General features: G+C 35.1%; 1 protein-coding gene across 1 annotated transcript; it reads right to left on the bottom strand.

The window, feature by feature from the left end:
• Positions 1 to 469: 469 nt before the first annotated feature.
• Positions 470 to 15,802, bottom strand: LOC117110511 (interferon-induced very large GTPase 1-like). Its single transcript, XM_033253259.1, has 2 exons — positions 15,714 to 15,802; positions 470 to 8,275 (listed from the first exon to the last, which is right to left on the bottom strand). Exon 2 carries the CDS (start codon positions 8,253 to 8,255, stop codon positions 3,381 to 3,383), a length of 4,875 nt encoding a protein of 1,624 aa, XP_033109150.1. The 5' UTR covers positions 8,256 to 8,275; positions 15,714 to 15,802; the 3' UTR covers positions 470 to 3,380.
• Positions 15,803 to 21,509: the final 5,707 nt, after the last annotated feature.

Below are 21,509 nucleotides of genomic sequence, written 5' to 3'. Positions count from 1 at the left end.
TATTCAAACGGGGCGCTTATTCGTGCGAGTACGGTACTGTACAATGAATAACTGCCTACTATAATTACACAACGTGCAGGGTATCACGAAATATAAACAATATGCAAAATAAAAGAGTGTTACGAATACACATGATGTAATATGCTATCATTATATTTAACAATTGGCCTACAAAATAATTATTACAATAGTGTTTCGAGTAACATACTGCTGGTACAATTTTAATTTTACTTATTTGCCCAACCCCAAAATTTTTATAAATATTTAATATTGTTTATATATATATGCCTCTAAATATTTTAAAAATCATCTAAATTACGAAAATTAAATATTGTCAAAACTGAAAATGTATATAGGCAATACAAAAACAAGCGCATGGTGGATTTTTGTTTAAATATATAACATAAAAAGACAATGACATGCGAACATTAATAATAAAATTCATATAATAATTTTATAGGTATCCGTATATATTTATTTTAAAATGTTATATTATAATTGAGAAAAAGTGGTCCGGCCAACCGGCGGCGGTTCCGACGGCCCTGATTATCCCTCGCATGTATAACGTGATTTCAGTTAGAGCCAAAAATGGTCTACATGGTCTGTGAAAGCCACAGGGTCCCGGCCCCGGTGTTACGTAACTCACTGGAAGGTAGCAGATACAATAGTTCAATGTCACAATAAAACATTGATTTATTAGATTTTTTTTTTTATAGATCAAGTCTGGTGCGCGGGGGCCCAGGTTCAAAGAACCTGTTGAATCTGCGGTAGTTACACCACTGCTGGTTAATGAGATTTAAGATTCCTTTTTTAACCTCCATTACAGAAAATAAATTTCTAAAGGCGTGAAACTGCATGTTAATATAGCGATAAGTAAATATGCTTTACATCGTGCAGATGTACTAAATATAGTAGTAGTAGTTAAATTGTAGAAAATAATAGCATTGCTCATAATTCAGTTTTCTTTAATCGTGTTATTCTTTTGAGAGATGAAACTTTCTTCGCAAACACAAATCCCCTTTGCCCAATTCGTGAAATTCGCGAAAAATACTCCATTTATAAACAGGGCCCTAACATTTCTCACCCAGGCCCCCTGGCTCGCCGTTATGGCACTGATAATAATACAGTACAGTTGAAGAGCAGCTGGCTGTGTATCGTACTTGCATTCGAATAATGTGTGTCCACCATCCATAATCCTATATCAAATTTATACATTGCAAATACTACCAATGCTTCACAAACTTAAAGAACCTTATTTTGGCATTACTTATAGAGATCTACTCCACTTAGGGAGATGCAAGATTCCGGAGGACCAATTTTTGAAGTTTAAAGAGAAGCAATAAATCTGCCAGGTTACTCATCTGTGTCAAGTAGCAGGCAAACGTACTATTATTATGATAAAACCCTAAACCAAAAATTCATGGTTTTAAACAAATTACCTTATTATTAAATTATTTAAAAATATAGACAAACTAGTAAGAAGTCAATAGAATGGCTGTGATGCTACACATTCTTTAAACTTCAGATGAGCTGCAGTGTTAGCAAGTCGTTGTTGGATGGATGCAATATTTAATCGCGATTTGTTTATGCAGCTTTGAGTTCTTCTATTGTTAAATGTTGATCCGTTAAAATTCTTAGATTTTGGAAAGATAAGATAAGATTAACTTTTATTTGTCCACACATTAAAACATGTTGGAAATTCGTTTTCCATGGCGTATTTACATATACATATTAAAAATCAATAAAAAACATATATAAAATACATGAAAATATTATTCTTATTACAATTGTTATCACAATTATCATCATTATTACAATCATTATCATTACGATAATTACGATCAAATGCTCTATATGAATGTTTTATTATATTTATTCTTACTACTACAACAACCATCATCATTAATAATGGCGAGTCGATTGGCCGAGCGGTTAATACTGGAGAACCGTGACTACAGCTATCGGCGTTGGTTCGAACGGCACGCTGGCCTATGGTTCCGATGGTGGAACAAGTCTTCTCGGATAAGGACTCTAAACCGTAGGCCCAGTGTACACAATTGGCTCGTGTGCACTTTAAAGAACCCAGCACATCATTCGAGAAGAGTAGGGGGTTACCCTGGTGTACTGGTCCATCTCTAGTCCCCTGTCCGGCCACAGAAGGAGTGCTCACGACGCGGCCCATGTCAGGTACCCATCCAACCTGCGAATCCTTCTACCATACTACGTAAGATAGATCATACACACTAGGTACGTAGTGACTCGATAAGAAGAAGAAGAATCATTAATACCAAATTATCTTGATGCATATTTAGTATATAATCTAATTGAGTTCATTACAAATGAAAAATTGTGTCTGTTATGTGTCGAACGAGGATCTCGTAATCTCAGACCAGAACGCATAAATACATAGTGATTATGTAAAGGGTGGGATTCGTCCAACATAATTAAATCAAGCTTTTTCCTAACGTTCTCCTCATATAGAGCATTGATCGTAGTAATATCACAACCAATGCACCGTTCTGCTGACCGTCTTATTCTCTCAAACTTGTTCTTATTTTCTTTACTAAAACTTCCAAAAGTGCATATTAAATAAAAATTAAGTATACTCTGTATAACCGATCTATAAACAAGTAATACAATTGATTGAAACGCCTACAGTATATGTAGTTTTAATAATTGAAGTTGGATTTACAGTTTTTCAAATTGTTAAAGACGGGATGTTAATCCCCTTTAGAAGGCAAATCCCTTCGGGGGATTTAAAGGGTTGTCCCTCACACCACGTGATATTAACCTTTTAATGTTTATCTCTTTCTCAAATTGTTTATATTGTATATGTTTCATGTATGGTATCAAAATAAATCAAACTAAATAAAATCTACTATAAATTTATGCATAGGCATATCAATTATTAAAATATTAACGTGTAACATATAATATGCATAACCTTAAGTGATTCAAGCCGCAATTGCAAATTGTAAATAAGTGCTATACAAAATACATATGTAAACGTGTAATGATGATGGGCTTATAGTAGGCCTACATAATAGAACTTTTACGGTGTTGTCTAATACGACTAGACATAAATAATGTGTCTTTAAAGATATAATTTAATAATTTAAATAAAACTATATAAATTTGTGTAATACAGGCATTATTAATGATCTACCAATCTAACAATCAAATAGATTGTCATTGTGTTATATTCCTTTATTAACTTTTGAAAATAAAACAATAAGAATTGATGAATAATATCTGTGTATAACCAGTGAACAGTGTAATTTCACTGTTCCCTAGTATAACGTGTATATTATCGTTGACGTTCATTTAAGTTTATCAGAATTAATTAATATTACACCATTATTGAAAGTTATGTCTTTTATTTATAGATTGTATGTATTTATCATGTCCTCCTTCACTGAATCCCAACTGATTTCCTTCCATCCATCTGGAATATCTGCTTTCTCACAGTCATAATATTTTGCAAGTTCTTCGTTGTAGGTTGCCATAAACCACTTCCAGTACAACTGCGACTCACCTCCCATCGGCTGTATCTTCCAGGCCTTGTAATAATCACTAACAGTTTGATATTCTTTGTAACGATGCCATTTATTTTGAGTGTCTTCATTTTTGAATTCCATATTTGTCATAACACATGTAGTGCATACATCGACCGAAAGCCTATTTGTATAATGCAGACGATACCCAGCAACTCCTCCTGGTCGATGATACTCTGTTCGATGTTCATCATATTTGTTACCAACTTGAAGGTCGCATGGCGCTTTGCAGAATGGACATAACTCGAGACAGCCGAGAAGATCTTTTTCAAAAAAATTTTGACACGGCTCGAGTATGACACGTAAAATGGCATCCTCTCTGTATGCTTGTGTGATTCTGTCTTTCGATTCGTTTAATTCTACTAGTAACTTCTCTTTAAGGTCATCAACGTCAAAATTACCATCTTCGTTAAAGAATTCTAACTCTTTTTTAACAGTCAGGTCATGATTGATATGGTCATGTAACTTAGCCCACCAATTGCTAATCTGGCATTTATTTGTGTAATATTGACACGTGCCATTGATTGCTCTCTCTACCTTGGTAAAGAGACTGTTTAATTTTAAAGTATATATTTCTTTCAAAAAAGTGTTTCCTGTAGTTGTTTGCTTTAAACATGCTTCTTTTATAAATTTCCCGGTATAGATGCTCATACAATGAGAAGGATTTGGCAAATACTTTCGATAAAGGTAAAAATTATGATTCTCTGCAATATCAATCAGCATATGTGCATGAAAGGACATCTTATTGGCAAATGCGCGACAGTTAGAAGTGCGCAAATGATCGATCACACCTGTTTTACACATATTTGGAAGAACATTTGTAATAGCACTTTCCAACTCCCGAGAGACTATATATGCTGATTTGACGCTTAATTCCACCATCGTACATTCATCATTGAACATATGCCATAATCTGGCCTTTTGAGATTCCATATATGTTCTTGGGTCATTTTCTCTTCTGTAGTGTTCTTGCAATTTTTTTAAATTTCGTAATACAGACCAGAGAATACACATTGTTACCCGGACTATTCCTTTCTCTTTGAATTTAATTTGACCATCTATTTTCATGTCCTTTAGTTTTCTTGATAAAAAATCATGAAGATGGCTTCCAAAACTTTCATTATAATTCTTACAAGCCTGGCTGTAAGCTGAAATCTGTTGTAATATCTCTTTTTGTAACATTTCTGCAGATATTTTTGCATTGTCGATACATGTGGATTTACTAACTGAACGTCCAGAAATCCATCTAGCCCCTTGTTTAATAAAGTTACCAAAATCCAAATCATTTTCTCTTACAAATTCCGAATGAAGTAATCCACTTGAGAACACGTGAGTTATTTCCTCCTGATGACGTAAACAGGATCTTCGGGCTATGTTGTCAAGAGAAGATTCTATATCAATTTCAGCACCAAAAGGGGCTATTTCAGTAATCCATTTTTCCCACTCTTCATCAAATTTACTTTTCATTTTAGAAGGTGATAACTCATTAGAATTACGAAATATGTCAGCAAGGCTTTTAGCCTTTTTCAAGATATCTTTTTCATACCTTGTCATACTTAAGTCAATTTCAGCTTTTCCGATAATTTTATTCCTGATAGACACAAATTCATCATTAATTTCTCTTCTGATATCATTGGATAATTCATTCATCTTTAATTCCGTTCTAACTTTCCATTGACATGCTTTTGTTTCTCTTGAAAAATAATCTTCCATGCTTTTATTGAAGGTCATTACATCTTTCTCTAATTTACCAACCTGTCTCTTCAAAATGACTTTTCCAACATTTTCTATCTCGTTAGCTGCAAGTTTCTTACATTCTATCTGAAGTTCTTCGCTGTAGGTCATTGCGTTTCTTCTCAGTGTACGAGAATGCTTCACGTATTCCGTTTCTAATGCATTAAAGGCCCGAATCTCGATTGTATTCTTAAAGCTAAACACAAAGTTCTCACAGAGGATTGCTTTCCAGAGATCTGAGAGCCTACATTTAAAGTCCTCGACTGTTTTAGCTTGGCAATTTCGCATGAATTCTATGATCTGTCTCTTGACTTGAAGAATACAACGACTGTAGCCTGGATTAGGAGGTGCCATTGGTGGATCGCCTTGCCAGAGACTAGAAATGTACATTATATGTTTATTTTCTTGGAATTGAATGACATCCGAAAATGTTTTATATTTTTCATTGCAGTTTTCTTCTGTAGCAGCATTCAGAGTGATTTCATCCAGCATCTCTCTGATTTTTCTCTTATGAATCGTGTTTCTGTCAGATGCTGATACATCTGTTACATTTTGATGTACAAATATACAGCTTGGTTTGATGTTTACATTTTCCATTTTCATGAATGCATGAACAGCAATCTGAAGAATGTCTTGCATTTCAGTTGCATTTTCCCCCATAATATTAAATATTGTAGCATCGCCCAAGCCGGTCACAAAAGTAGCCAATTCGTTGTCACGGTTGTTATGTTCAATGTTTGCTAATTGCGGAGCTCGTAAACCCTCTGTGTCAACCACTAGGATGTAGTCACACTTAGCATCTTCTTTCAAAGTTTTATCCACTGGCATTAATTGAGCAAATACACCTTTAGTACATCTTCCAGCACTTACTGCAAATTGCAAACCGAACATGGTGTTAAGCATTGTCGACTTCCCACTGCTTTGAATACCTAGCACTGACAACACAAACATTCGCTTATCACCAATAAGAACGTTCAGAGAGGTTAAAACTGCTTCGATCCATGTAAGTGGAACATGTGATGCATCGCCATCCATCAATTCCAGGGGATATCCATCAAGTAACATTTTTGCTGCAACAATGGGAAATTGACGAGTTGAATCATTTAGTATATTCATATGCAATTCCATTTCGTACATTTGTCCAATTTCTCTATTGAAGTGTTCTAAGCCCAATGAAAGATTAGAAAGCTTATTTTCTAGGTCATCAAGTTCTCTTTTCCTTTTTTCTGATTCTGGTGTTTTTCTGTTTTGATTCTTTTGAAGAGTTTCGCACAATTCATTCCATTTTTTGATGTATTCCTGACGTATTGGCTGTAGTGTGTCGATGCTATACATGTCTGTTATCATATTAACAAAGCTGTGGAAATATTTCCTCTTTAATACGGGATATATAGGCGTATACGATCTTTTGAATAGCTTAAATATATCTGAAGTATGGTCACTGAGAAGTTTCTGTTTTCTTCGCAATTCTGTTATATTTAACTTTACCTTCTCAATATACTTCTCTGTTTGCATGTTTCCTTTAAGTTTCAATCGACGTTGTTCTTTCTTTTTCTCTCCAATTTCTATTGTAACCAGTTGCAAAGGTAGCTGTTTTTCTTTGCCAAGCGGTTTTAGATATTCCAACATCATTTCCGAGATTTCTTTTGCCTGTAAGCAGTTTTTTGTGCTTTCGTCTACATGGAACCGCATTGTTTTTGCAATATCAGCATACATTTGAATGTTTCTATCTAGTACAAAATTCCTTCCTTTTCCATTGTATATATACGTTAGACTTTTTCTTATTTCCCCACTTACTTGTAAATAATTTTGCTTTGAAAAATCAATTAATCTTAAATGCCTATCTTTTATAATACAACATCTTTTTTCCAGTGAATGAATTGACTCTTTCAAGTATTGCCCAGGGGGTCCATCGACTACAACTATTAAGTGCCCACGTTGTCTGTACAATGATTCAAGTAAGAGAGTGTCTTCTTCCTTAAATTCATCAGAGGATGTGAAGGCAATAGTTGCCAATGATATTTCAGATACAAATTCTGATTGTCCTTTAAGACGAGATGCGTTTCCCCTCAAATTCATGAACGTGATGGCATCAGGGAAAATATCCTGGTGTTTCCCAGTTGGTAAGTACCACGCCATTTCAAGTAAACCAGCAGCGAGTTTTCTTTCCAAAGTACCACCTTTACATCCAGAGTGAAAAAAAATGTCATGTTTATTGTCATTGATAATACAGTTAAGTATTTTCGACTTTGAAATCTTGGGTCTGCCTAAGCGGATGGCAGATACCGTTGGCAACGGATGCAACAGCATTGATCTCTCACATGACAACCCTGAGCAGGCTTTCCATTGTTTTTTCAATGTGCTCATCGCCCACAGAAGCAGTTCATATGTATGCGGAATGGTGTGGATACATGGTAATAACAATGGAATAGCGAGTTGACACGTGGACATTTTTTCAACTAAAAGTTGCCTCAAGAAATCATCGCAACACAAAAAAAGAGCTATCATTGCATCTACAGGACTTATTTCTTTTGCATCAACATTGCTGTTTGTAGTATTTTGCAGAAGAGACGAAAATTCGAATCCAGAAAGTGATGGGTTCTGACTCACTTCAAAACAGCGTCCTTCATAGTTACACATTATAAGATTTTGCAAAATGTACCATGGAATCTTGCCAGGATCATTAAGATGATCGGATGAAATAGTATTTTCCGTAACCACAAGTACCTTTTCCCTAGTTAGTTTTTTGGGATAATACTCTTGTAGTTTCAGATGTTGTATCACGTCACGGTATATACCTCCTTGTATATAATGATGCAATGTTTGTTGTGCTCTTTTGGAGTCACCACTTTGCAAAACAAGTTGTGTAATGTTTTTAATCTCCTCGGGTATCACTTCTTTAAGGTTTTCGAAAGTATCTGTATACACACTTTCACAATCTAAATCAGAAGCCAATTTACTTGCCATCTCAGTCTAAAGTTTTCCACCTAGTAAAGAAAATTTATAATGCTTTCATGATAAAAGTATTTGGCACATTAAAAAAATAAAAATAATATAGTCAATTACTTCCAAATGATCTTTTGTTTCAACAGAGTAAACATGATGTTAGGAGACAATTAACTGCTGAAGATGGTCGAGTTTAAGGAATGAAAGCTGGGCTTGAGTTTAGTCAGGGAAAATAAGTTAGTATAGGTAGTAGTTGAGAGGAACTGGGACCAGACTCGATGGCCAGATGTATGTGCAGTGATAATTTTATGATCTCTGTCTAGAAAATAAGATGAAAGATTGTTGGCCAACAGTTTAGTGGCGTCAAGGGGGGCACGTGCCCCGGGCACCAGGTTTTTTTTGGGGGGGGGGCCGCGCTGAAATGGGAGAAAAAGAAAAACACGACGAAATTGATGTATGTCGTTAGGCATGAATATTTTCCAGTTAATAATAAGAAACTGAATGTAGTTGTTTTTATTAGCAAATTTATAGATTGTGATTTCTTTTCAGTCCATTTTGACCGTTTTCTCTTTTTTATTCTATTCTGTAATGACTACATGACTAAAGCTTACCCCCTGCCATATCTCAGAGCCACGATGGGAAAAGCGAGACTATCTGCTTTGGCACTAGTTTGTGTTGAGCATGATGAAGCAGACAACATTGCTAACTTTGATCATGTTATTAACTTATTTGCTGATGCAAAAGCACACTAAATTCCGTTGCGAGTTTAAACAATGTTAAAAATTCAGCAACTTAAAAGACTCTACTATAAGATAAATTTAGAGAATAAATACAACAGTCAAAATGGACTGAAAAGAAATCACAATCTATAAATTTGCTAATAAAAACAGCGATAAATACAACAGCCTTACAAATTAAGATAATGGTAAAGTTGTATACAAAGTTCTGAACATCGTAATGCAGTTTCAATAGTAAGAAACAGGGGTGGCGTCAATCCCCTTTCAGGGATAGCTGCGCCCCCACCCCAACCCCCCTCCCCACGTCGGGGAGAAAAACCATTCGTTAGGGGAAAAAAAATTATATGTATTTTGTACATATTAGTAGACTCTAAAATCGATTAAATAGCCTATGAAACCCATAAATTGTCAACAATTTTCGGGGGTTACCCCCTCCCCCAGACCACTTTCGGAAGATTTTAAGCGACGCTCGATTAAGCCCACTTTGCTCTCGTCAAGGAAATCTTCCCCCTTGTCGGGGCATGCCCCCCCCCCTCGGGCAAATCCTGGCCCCACCCCTGGTAAGAAAGAACAAGAGCTAGAATAATAATAGTTATTCAGGTTTAAATAATGTTATTTAGACAGTGCATGATATGGACGTACGGTACGGATATGCTTAAAGTCTATACAACGAATATAAATTTATTTCAAAATATTATAATTATAATTGGGGGGGGGGAAGGGGCGCAATTTTCTACTCTTGTCCCCGGGCGCCAAAACCTCTAGCTACGCCACTGCAACAGTTATAGTGATAAGAATAATGCTGGGTAACTAAGGTCAAAGGCCAGACATTTTTGGTCACATTTGTAAGAAAATGTTTGATTAGAGCAAATAGAAACCTGTATGTTGTGAACAATTTAGGGCCAAATTCAAGTCTGTATGGCCAACAGCTACGGAGATATGGATAATGTAAGTAACTAAGGTCAAAGGTTAGAAATGACTCTCCGGTCATTTAGGAAAGGTTCATTAGAGCAAATAGAAACCTGTGTGACCCTGGTTCTTAATTAATTTGTTCGAAGGGCCAAATCATTTTTAGAGTTGGATCTGACGGGCCGAAGATAATCTCAGCCGAGTTGAAAGCAATAAATACATCTGGGTGAAACTCTTTCCGCTATAGGTCTATTTTGAAAGTTTTTTTCGCATTTTGAAATTAAAATAATAGGGGCCTACTTTTTAAATTGTACTATGTCTACACTAGAGGTTATGACCCAAGAGTGTTTCGCGGGCAATTTCTGTGTGGATATGTCATCGGTCAGTCGTCAGTCAAAATACAAAAAGTTTTCCGCAAGTAGACAGTATGCATCATTTTGGAAATATGTTTTAATGAGCAGTTTCTGTTGATAGGCCTACACCAACGTTTTATTAACTGTGAAGTAATGCTATTAACGAATAACTGCAGTGAACAGAACAAAATACAGAGATTGAACTTGGCGGCACGTCTTAGCCATTAGGGCAATAATGAAAGCGCCGTAATCACAATGAAACGCAATTATCTTCATAAAAAGCGCCGTATTGCCATTCATAAGCGCCGTAATGCCATTCATTTTCAACCAATCACAGGTTTAGGATGACGCCAACAGGGTCATAATAAAAGCGCCGTTAACTTGTTACAAAAAAAAAAGCGCCGTGATCATATTAAAAGCGCCGTAATCATGATGAAAGCGCCGTAATCATAATGAAAGCGCCGTAATCATAATTAAAGAGCCGTCAGCTATTCACTTTTAACCAATCACAGGCTTAGAATTACGCCAACAGGGTCATAATGATTACGGCGTTAACTTGTTCGATAAAAGCGCCACTTTGAGTAGCTGGCGCAAGGGCCACACTATTGGCCAATCACATTCCTTCTTTCATGTTTGCTGAATTGAACGAAAACGTGATGGATTGTTTGACTGGGCCCGCCAGTATCGCTTTTGGAGCCATTCAATACATGAACCGTGAGCAATGGATGTGCAAATTTTAAAATTCCTTTAAGTACGCCTAAATCCATCATCAATCGTCTTGTCACTGAAGCAGTTAATGATGAGGATGATGGGGATTTCAGCCTGCGTAACTAAAACCTTATAATAGTCCTCTATCTAGCCTAGGCTATAGGGTAGGCCTAGAGTTACGTCAATCATTAAACATTAAAAAAAAATATATTAAAATCATTAAGACATTATTATTATTATTATTATTATTATTATTATTATTTAAAAACATTAAAATCATTAAAACATTATTATTATTATTATTATTATTATTATTATTATTATTATTATTATTATTATTTAAAAACATTAAAACATTATTTTCATCACGATTGAGAGAAAAAATGTGGGTCTTCGTTTTTCTGATCTTCAGTCTTCGTTTTGTAGACACTCATATAGCGCGTTTATAAAACGAAGACCCTAAAGTATTTCTTGATATTCCTCATTTTATTCCGATAGAATAATGAAATAGGTACTTGGCAACTGTTTTATAATGATTTTGAAATACTTCCAATAAGATAATTGAGAAATAATTGGAGGCCTTTGTTTTTCGGGTCTTCGGTCTTCGTTTTATAAACACCCATATAGGGTGTCTATAAAACGAACACCCTTGAAAATTTCACAAACGGACGTCCAAAAAAATTCGTAATTTTAATTTTGTGACAGCTTGGTATATTATCAAAATAAAGAGAAAAAAAATAGGAGTCTTCGTTTTATAGACACCCCTTGGCTAGGCCTATAAAAAAGATGAATAAAAACCGTTAGAACTCAGGCCATTAGACCCCTGCACACTCCGACTCGCACCTTCGGCCGCGCCTGGATGCTCTCGCCCCTTCGATCGGCCGACTGCTATGAAGGACGGAATGTAATTGGCTAAAAAGTGTGACCCTTGCGCCAGCTACTCAAAGTGGCGTTTTTCTAATTTTGATAGCGTCATATTCTAAGCCTGTGATTGGATGTAAAATGAACAACATTACGTCGCTTTTTATATGATCGGCGCTTTAATGTAACACGTTAACGGCGCTTTCATTATGACCCCGTTGGCGTCATTCTAAGCCTGTAATTGGTTGAAAATGAATGGCATGACGGCGCTTTAATTATAATTACGGCGCTTTTTATGATGATTACGGCGTTTTTATTATCAATGCGTTCATAATCAATAGGCGCCCGTTATAAAGCTTGCTTGCTGTAGCAACCCTTTTTCCACTTTATTTAAAAATTGTTCTGATGGGCCTACATTTTTATAAATTATTGTTTTTTCTTATGTATTTCTCCGTCTATGTATTTGTGTTTATCATGTGGAAATAAACTTTATATTGAACTGAATTGAATTATGATTACGGGGCTTTCATTATGATTACGGCGCTTTTTTTTGTAACAAGTTAACGGCGCTTTCATTATGACCCTGTTGGCGTCATCCTAAACCTGTGATTAGTTAAAAATGAATGGCATTACGGCGCTTTTTATGAAGATAACGGCGCTTTCATTACAGGGGAGGCGCCAGGATTTTCCCGACGGGGGAGGGGAGGTCCCCGACGGGAGGGCCGATGACCCCGACGAGGGGTCAGATTTCTCCGACGAAAGCAATGTGGGCGTGGTCGATTTTAGAGTCTGCTAATATGTAGAAAATACATATAATTTTTTTTCTCCCCGACGAATTGTGTTTTTTCTCCCCAACGGTGGGGTAACTCTCTCCGACGGGGGGGGGGAAAGCTGTGGCCCCACCCCATCCCCACCCGCCCGCAGGCGCCACCCTTGTTTTATTATGATTACGGTGCTTTCATTATGGCCCCGATGTCTAACCATACACGTCGGGCTGATGCTAATTAGACCATGGGCTGGAAGGGGGGGGGGGGGGGTGTCACCGTGCACACCCCCCCCCCATCCACAGTTAAAATTCCTTGGTATCATTTTGTTCCTCAAGAAAAATATGGGGATGCATTGTATGTACTCGCATCATTTGTAATGGTCGTTAGTGTTTTATGGTCAATATTTTTTGGGGGGAGGGGTAACATTTATGCCCATAACCTGTGAAATAAAAATCCTATCAATGTTATTTTGGTAGCAATGTGTAGCAAATCTACTCACAACTGTAGATTTGTAAAAGTTTGCGAGTGAATTGGGAATAAATTTACAACTTTTCTGTGAAGGTCAATTACCTTTTGACCTCTAGCTACGTCAATTTCTGCCTGTTTCAATTTTTCAATTTGAATGAATTACCAATCTATAGGCTAAATGTTGATACCAACATCATACAAATCCATTGACTAAATCAAGAGTTATGAGCATAAATGTTACCCCTAGCCCAAAAATTGTTGATTACAAATTTCTAGGATTATAACACAATGGCAGTAGTAGGCCTATATTTAATCAGTTTATACATTTTTCTTGTTAATATCATTTTTTTATATTCCATATGCTTATTTATAATAGAAAATACTATAATACAAATCCATTGACTAAATCAAGAGTTATGAGCATAAATGTTACCCCCTACCTCAAAAACTATTGTTGATTACAAATTTCTCGGATCGTAAACATTGACAATACTACATAATGCATTTTAATTTTTTTCTTGTTAACCTCAATTTTTGTATTCCATATGTCAATAACTACAAGAAAAACACAATTTGTATCAAATATATCCAAAATTAGACATATGACACTGAGGTTTATTGATATTTTATGAAAAAATTGCATTTTAGAAAAAGATCGATGACCTTTTGACCTCTAGTGACGTTAAGAATTGTCGGATTAATTTTATTTAAACAGCATGATTAAGAAAAATATATGCTACACATTGCTACCAAAATAATATTGATGGGATTTTTAAATCACAGGTTATGGGCATAAATGTTACCCCTCCCCACCCCCCACCCCAAAAAAAAGTATTGACCATAAAACACTAACGACCATTAGTAAATGACGCGAGTACTGTACATACAATGCATCCCTATATTTTTCTTGTTAACATCAATTTTTTTTTTGTTCTATATGCCCGTAGGAACAAAATGATACCAAGGAAGTTTAACTGTGGGTGGGGGGGGGGGGTAGATGTGTACGGTGACCCACCCCCAGACCATGGCCTAAATACTGTATGACTTGCAAAGAACGCTATTGATTTGCAAGACAATCAAAATGTATTTTTTAAGGAATGGTCTTGGTTCACTAGCTATTATCATGTAAAATAAGTACGCTTACGAATGTTATTGACGATAAAACCCAATAGACGTTTTACCTCTATGATTTATAACAACGGGCTGCTTCTACCATGGGTCATGAACCAGGCATAAAGAGACTGCAATCCTTAAAATTTTAACATACCTGTATCTATGATATGAGCAGAAGTGGCGCCAGCGGGTGGTGGGGCAGAGAGAGCATGTGATGCCATGATCGGGGCTAGTGGTTCGGCTCTCAACTCAACTACAGACTATTATAACAATGTTGTCGGTAAATGTGTTTGATTGATATCATTAAAGTGTAATATTTACTTTGTGGTGATTGACTATCGTACAACATACAGGCTTAGGCCTAGAAGAATAACATTCTGATTTCGTGGTAATTCTGATTTCGTGGTTGAGTACTAGTTTTAGCACAGGGAACGTGTGTACGTGTTCATTCAACAAATGACGTGAGTAAAATGAAAAGAACACAAATATTTCCAGCTCATAATATCACTTGTATTTGAAAAGTTATCACAATGACTTAATCATTTATTTAATGATTAAACTACATACTATTGTAGAAAATTAAATTATATGTTTAATAAAAGAAACAGAATCATAATATCAAATCAGTGCCGTGGTGAGCTTGGGCATCACAGCTTGGGCCGACGCTAATTTTGAGTTCTGAAAGTCTCTCACATTAACGTACAATTAACCACAATCAATAAAATTTACGTGGCCGATAATGCAAGTTTATTAAAGACTGCGCAGCCTTATTTATTGCACGTAAATATATCGTTTACTGATTTGTTTATGGACACGTAAATATATCCACTTCTTTTTATAACCTTCCCCCACCCCCGGAAGTGCCTTTGCAATGGCGTGAGATTTCCTGCTCCTTAGTCGACATGTAATTCTTGTCCCTTGACATAAAACATTCCTTACCCTTGCTTGGCGATAAAGTTGAGTTATTTTAGTAAAGGAATTACAGTAGCACTTTACGAAAAGTAACGACTTGCCCTTTTCATCTGTCTGTCATAAGCTGGAAACCTTTTATTCCATAGTTGAGTTGCTAAAATTTTGTGTTTAAATTTGCTATAACAACTTCAATGAACCGATAGTTGAATAATACATTTCCAGTATTTTTTGTAGAGACCATTTGTTGGTAGGCCTACAGTCAATTTAAAGGTGTTTGTAGCAAAGTGTCTCTAAATCAGTAAAACCTAATTTCGTTCGATGTGTCTCTGGTTGGAATTAATTGAATAAGTTATTTCAAATTTTTAAATGAATATGGAAATTAATATGGAATATTATTTAGGCGGCGGGGTTAGCCTGATCTTGTTGACAGTAAAATAATATATGTTTATGCATAGCCTAACGAGTTTACCAGGAACCATGATCTCACCAAATGTTTGTTAATATAGGCCTATACTAGGGCATAGAGTTTTGACAAGCTGCTTCGATCAGGAAGTTTGCCATTCCACCCGTCAACATAGCGAGTCCCGATAATAATTCACATAAAACATGATTCACGTTAACGAAATTAAAATGCTAAATATGAAAACAAACCTTAGATGGAAACGAAGACTTTAAACGAAGATTTTAAACGAACAAAATAGCCCAAAAATTTAAACTACGCCTCAAGCAGCTGCTGCAATTCAGTAAAACTGGAAATTCCAGTTTGTTTTTTTTTTGCTCTCATATATTATGCCAGCCAAGTCATTAGCATACCGGCACCTACCATAACCAATTAAGGTGCTGTGAATAGTTTTGTAGACCTATATAGTTAATACTAAAAAATAAAATTTTAGTCTATATTTTAATTTCAATCAGCTGTTGCTTCACTGTTATCCAAAGTAAGATTATGTATGTGCCGTAAGCACGAATGGAATACTAGCTCCCCATAAATTATTCTATTACCCTCTAAGTATTTGGTTATACATGATACCATATACCTCCATGATTTCATGAATCGCCGTGGAGGATAATGATTGGATAATTGGATTGGCTGCATTATTACCGAAACTTGCTGCTGAAACACGGAAGTGTACCTAGTAGACAGGGAGCCCAGAAAATATAATCATGTCATTTTATAGGGTATGAAATCAAAATGGCTTCCTACTTGTATGCGAAGAAAACTAGGAAATTCAATATGAAATTGTACAAAACACACTTTGTGAAAATGTTGATTAAATGTTGAATGTCATTTGTATTTCCCATTACGTTAAGCCTATACATAAAGTTTTGGTATTCCAATAGTAACCAGACACACCTAAGTTACGCTGATTTATACAACATTACTCTGGAAGGATAATGCCAATAGTTATTTTATTTTCTTATTTCAAAATCCAAAAATGTCTTTTGGAGTTTAACTGTAGGCCTATAGAGCTCGAAACTTATTAACTTATATACCGCACTCACATATGTTACACAAGGAAAACAATTACGAGGGAATATCCTAATTATGAGAGGACAATGTTGGCGCCAATACACAAGGACCACTGGTTTTTTTCAGGGCTTTTGTCGCTACACCCTTTGCTGACCCCAGCACCAGTCATGGGTTCTCTTTTCTTTGCCATACTCCTACATCTCAAACCTCCTTCCTTTATCCTCCACACCATCATCTTCATTATCATCGTCGTTGTTAATCGTCATCATCATCATCATCATCGTCATCATCCACACTACAGTAGGCAAAACTTGAATTCTGAGAATATTCATTCATTAACAGACATCTCAGAATTCAGCAAAGTGCATTTCCAAGCATCTACTGTAGAACACAATCCACTTCTCTCCATCTAATATTTGTTTTCCATTTGACAACCACAAATTAGGCTATATTCGCTTATGACCCACACTCTACCTACTGTACTTGTCATTATTGTGAATGTAGCTCTGAACCTGCCCATAGTAATAATCACCATATTAAAGGTTAATCTATAATAATAATAATAATAATAATAATAATAATAATAATAATAATAATAATAATTTATTAGGAACTACACTTTTTAATCTGTGGCACAATTCTCAATCGAAAGTGCGTCCAAAACAATATGTACAGTAAAGTTCACAAAAGACTTATGCTAAGAAAAAGACAATTCGAATTTTCAAAAGGGACATTAAGGAAAAGTAAAAAAGAAACTGTTCAGCCATATTAAATTAAAAGCAAACTTAAACAAAAGAAAACTTAAGGCAAAATAAAGTGATGCAAACAATCACATGAACAATTATACAAACACCATACAAACGTACATGAAATACACATACAGTACATAAGTACATATATATCCATACACAACTGTATAACCATAGTCACATGACTGTACCGTACTCACAATTATAAACATAAATACATACAGTACATACTTTATACAGCACCACTTATCACACAAGAAGCACACATATCAGGCCAAATAACACAGATGTACATAAAAGTAAATCAAAAGTCATAAAGTAATACAGGACTAAAGTCAAAAACGTTCATTTTCTTTTTTGATCTCATTTCTCTTTTTCCATGCCCTTGTAGCATACTTACAAAACCTGTCGAATTTTCCTTCAATTTCTTTTGAAGATTTAGTGAAAAAGAGCCAAGAACATACATTAACTTCTGATCAGATGTTGAATTTATAAATTGGTTCCAAATGCCTATTTTATTTACTATTTCATGTTCAAGCTTTGCTAGTTCTTCCAATCTGATGTTATGGAGGGAAGGAAATGAAAAAAAGAAATTTCTATTATCTTCAATTGAATAAGAGCTACAAATAGAACAAATACCATCATTATTATCGGGCCAACTTGAGATTCGTCTTTGTAACGGTAAAGTATTTTATGAAAGCACCCTCAAAATCTGTAGTTTCAAGTAAATATTTTTCACGGCAAGGACTTTCCTTAATAATTGAGTAACCTGAAAGGGAAGATTTTTGATCAAGATTACTTCTCCAATCAGTACAAGCTTGTTCTTTAAGTTTATTCAAAATGAAGTTGGACCAATTTCCGATGGGACAATCACATATTAATTTAAATAAATTTCCCACTAATACTGTTGTAATAGTAACTTATGTGTGTCTGGTTATATTGGAATACCAAAACTTATGCATAGGATTAACGTAATGACAAATACAAATGGCATTCAACATTTAATCAAATTTTCACAAAGTGTTTATACAATTTTTTCACATACAAGTAGAAAGCCAACTGACTTAGTTCCACACCATATCACCTATACTCAATACTGCGTATACTGTATCAGTAAGTTTTTCTTTATGTATATGATAATATCATGCAGCCACTTTCCCCATGGGGCCCCTTGGAGCAGCTGTTTGGGCTTAAGTACAGGATAAAGTTGCTGTCATTGGTATTTTTGTTACACCCAATGTGTAATAGTGCCAATGGAAAAAAAGTTTCATCCGTGTCTCCTTTGACATGATTAATGTCATTTGGGCGTGGCCTTTAAGGTCACTGTTTAAACTGTCATCAGTTTTTCGGCATTTTTCTATGTACATGTAGTAATTCCGAGTTAGTTTTATCCATGTCTCTCTGTGCTTAATTTTATCACATAGCCATCATATGAGGCCCGTGGGGCCCCTCGGGGCTGCTGTCTGGGCTTTATGTACAAGATAAAGTTGCTGTCATTGGTATTTTGTAACCCCCAATGTGTAATAGTGCCAATGGAAAAAGTTTCATTCGTGTCTCTCATGACATGATTACTGTCATTTGGGCGTGGCCTTTAGGGTCACTGTTTCGGGTCACGTACAGGGAAAAGTTGCTGTCACTGGTGAAATTATCTAAAGTACCTTCCTGGGAGTGATATCCAATTAAACTTATTTCCATTCACAGACCGTTTTAACTTGAGTCATACAACTATGATTATTCATTAGTTCACGATTCAGTTAGTAGTGCTGCAAAGTAGAATGAAATATCCTAAATATTGTGACAATTATTATTATTAATTATCATTATCATTATTATTATTATTATTATTATTATTATTATTATTAATTATCATTAACAACTAGCCATTTTTGCTGCTGTATTTCTCTAAATATGTTTTTAAATGTTTGTACATGTGATCTTTTATTATTTTAACAATTTAAAAAATGTTAGAGTCTGGATGTATTTTTTCTGGTTTATGTATTTTGTTCGTTTTTATAAATTGTGTATGTTATTGTTGACTTTTTGTACTAGGCCCTGTGGGAGAACAGTAGATATGCTACTGGACAGGTTTTTCCAGTATAAAGAATAAATAAATAAAAATGTTACACTGGTATTACCGTACCTTATCATGTCGACTCTCATGTCTGACAACATTGTTTCTAGTATTAACATACATAATTTTACTGAATTACTTTAAGACACTTTTTACCACTATTTTGTTTATAATATATTCTTTCTTTTCCCTTTATAACTGATTAGCTAGACACCGCCATCAATTGAGCACCTGCGAGTCATGCATCGGCGGGCTTCGCGCCTTAAATTGCCGATAAACGGCACGGTGTTGGTTTTGTTCGGTTAGGCGTGCTGTTAGACTAGGTTTATGGTTATTTTTCTTGTCCGTTTCCTTCCTCGAGGTTGGTCCAACGGGAGGCTCTATACAAATTGCAAATTATTATTATTATTATTATTATTATTATTATTATTATTATTATTATTATTATTATTATTATTATTATTATTATTATTATTATTATTATTAAATCAAGATTTGATCTAGAAACATTGAAGATCTTAACCTCAAACTTCGAAGGATATTGATACAATTTTGGCATCTAATCAATTAGTCCTAAAATAAACGTAACTGATTCTTGTTTGCAGCCTAACTCTACAATCTCTCACATTCTGGAAAAGTATTTATCCAATCTCAACTGGAGATCACATTATGATCTCTCCGAGCAAAAAACGTGTGAAGAGGAATATAAACAAAAATGGTTGAAAACTCGATCTGAAGTTCTTAAGCAAATCTACAACGCAAAAACTAATCATCACAGATGTGTAATGACAGCCAGCTGTTCCACGTTGTAGATAATTTAGGTAATGTAAGATCAGAAAGGATCCCCAGTTGTTGGTGATTCCTTAGCCAATTGGATCAAGCTAGTAAGTTTGCCATCTCCTTAAAATAGACATAACATCTGTAGTTTGACAGTGCATGATATCATCGTTAGAAATCGTCAACCGGTTTGTTCTTTTTCTGAGTTTTAAGTTTCATCTGAAAAAGATGTCAGAAAACTTATCATATATCCTGTCCATCTAAAACATGTCCGCTTGATCCACTCCCGACTGCTCTTGTGAAGGGGTGTTTAGATGAGTTGCTGCCCACTAGCAATACAATAGTTAATGAGTCCCTTTCCTCTGGTATCTTTCCCTCCGTTCTGAAGGCTGAACGAATAATACCGGTTTTGAAAAAGAATACAAAAACGGTAGAGGCAAAAATTGTCTATATTACAAAAAAATTGCTCATTGAAATATACTAACAGTTACAAAAAAAAATACAATTCCAATATAGCAATTAATTTACTCAAAGAGATTGCACATTGAAATACTATTAAAATTACAATTTAAAAAAAACAACAATATTTTAATATATACAACATTTACTAAATACAATCAAATGTATTATTTACAGTATTAATACTATAAAAATAAATTTAAATATATATAAACTTTCACAACAGAAGGACCCAATAAAGACAACAAATTATAGGAGAAAAAAAATGAATTTGCAGATTATTTAATAAGTGATCGTGAAAATAGTATGGTGGACAATTACTTTTTAAAAATCATAAAGGGCATTTACTTGGATCTCATTAAATTCATTTACAATTATCATTTTTCTTTATTAGTTATGGGATTGTTGAATAATAGTTTTATGTTTGTTTCTTTTAGATTTTGGTACAGTAAATCTCTTTGGGCAATGGGGGCTATATGCACTAGACATTCCGTTGGAAAACATATGTCGATGTCTTTCTCTAACTGGGGGACATTCTGACCAAATTTTAGAGTCAATTATTGCTCCCTACGTTCAGCAAAGCTGACAATGTTCAATTTGTTCAGGCACGCCTTTGTATTTTTTCGAGTCCACTAGTTTATAGTTTAGTAAGACTGCAGTGCCAAACAGCACATGCGTACGTATCACATCGATTGCCTTGTGTATAGTTGGTAGATGGTAAGCATGTTCTCCACTTCAGCTGTATACCCTTTCATAGCACAGAGAAACATTCTTCAGCTGGCTTGTGATATAATGTTTTTATTTGGGTTTCCCATCCTAGATTTTCTTTTATTTCAAGGCCTAACAATTTTATTTTATTAACAATTTTAATATTATTCCCATCTATAGATGAAGGAGGAGGAAAGAAGGAAGGAAGGAAG

The sequence above is a fragment of the Anneissia japonica genome, unplaced genomic scaffold (genome assembly GCF_011630105.1).
Source record: "Anneissia japonica isolate Jap-2015-1 unplaced genomic scaffold, ASM1163010v1 scaffold3040_len1308831_cov196, whole genome shotgun sequence".
In the NCBI taxonomy this organism is placed as follows: domain Eukaryota; kingdom Metazoa; phylum Echinodermata; class Crinoidea; order Comatulida; family Comatulidae; genus Anneissia; species Anneissia japonica.
This window is presented reverse-complemented; position numbering and strand designations above follow the sequence as displayed.

What these genes read in the sequence shown, in the direction of transcription:
- LOC117110511 (XM_033253259.1), bottom strand. Translation starts at nt 8,255, where the DNA reads ATGGCAAGTAAATTGGCTTCTGATTTAGATTGTGAAAGTGTGTATACA.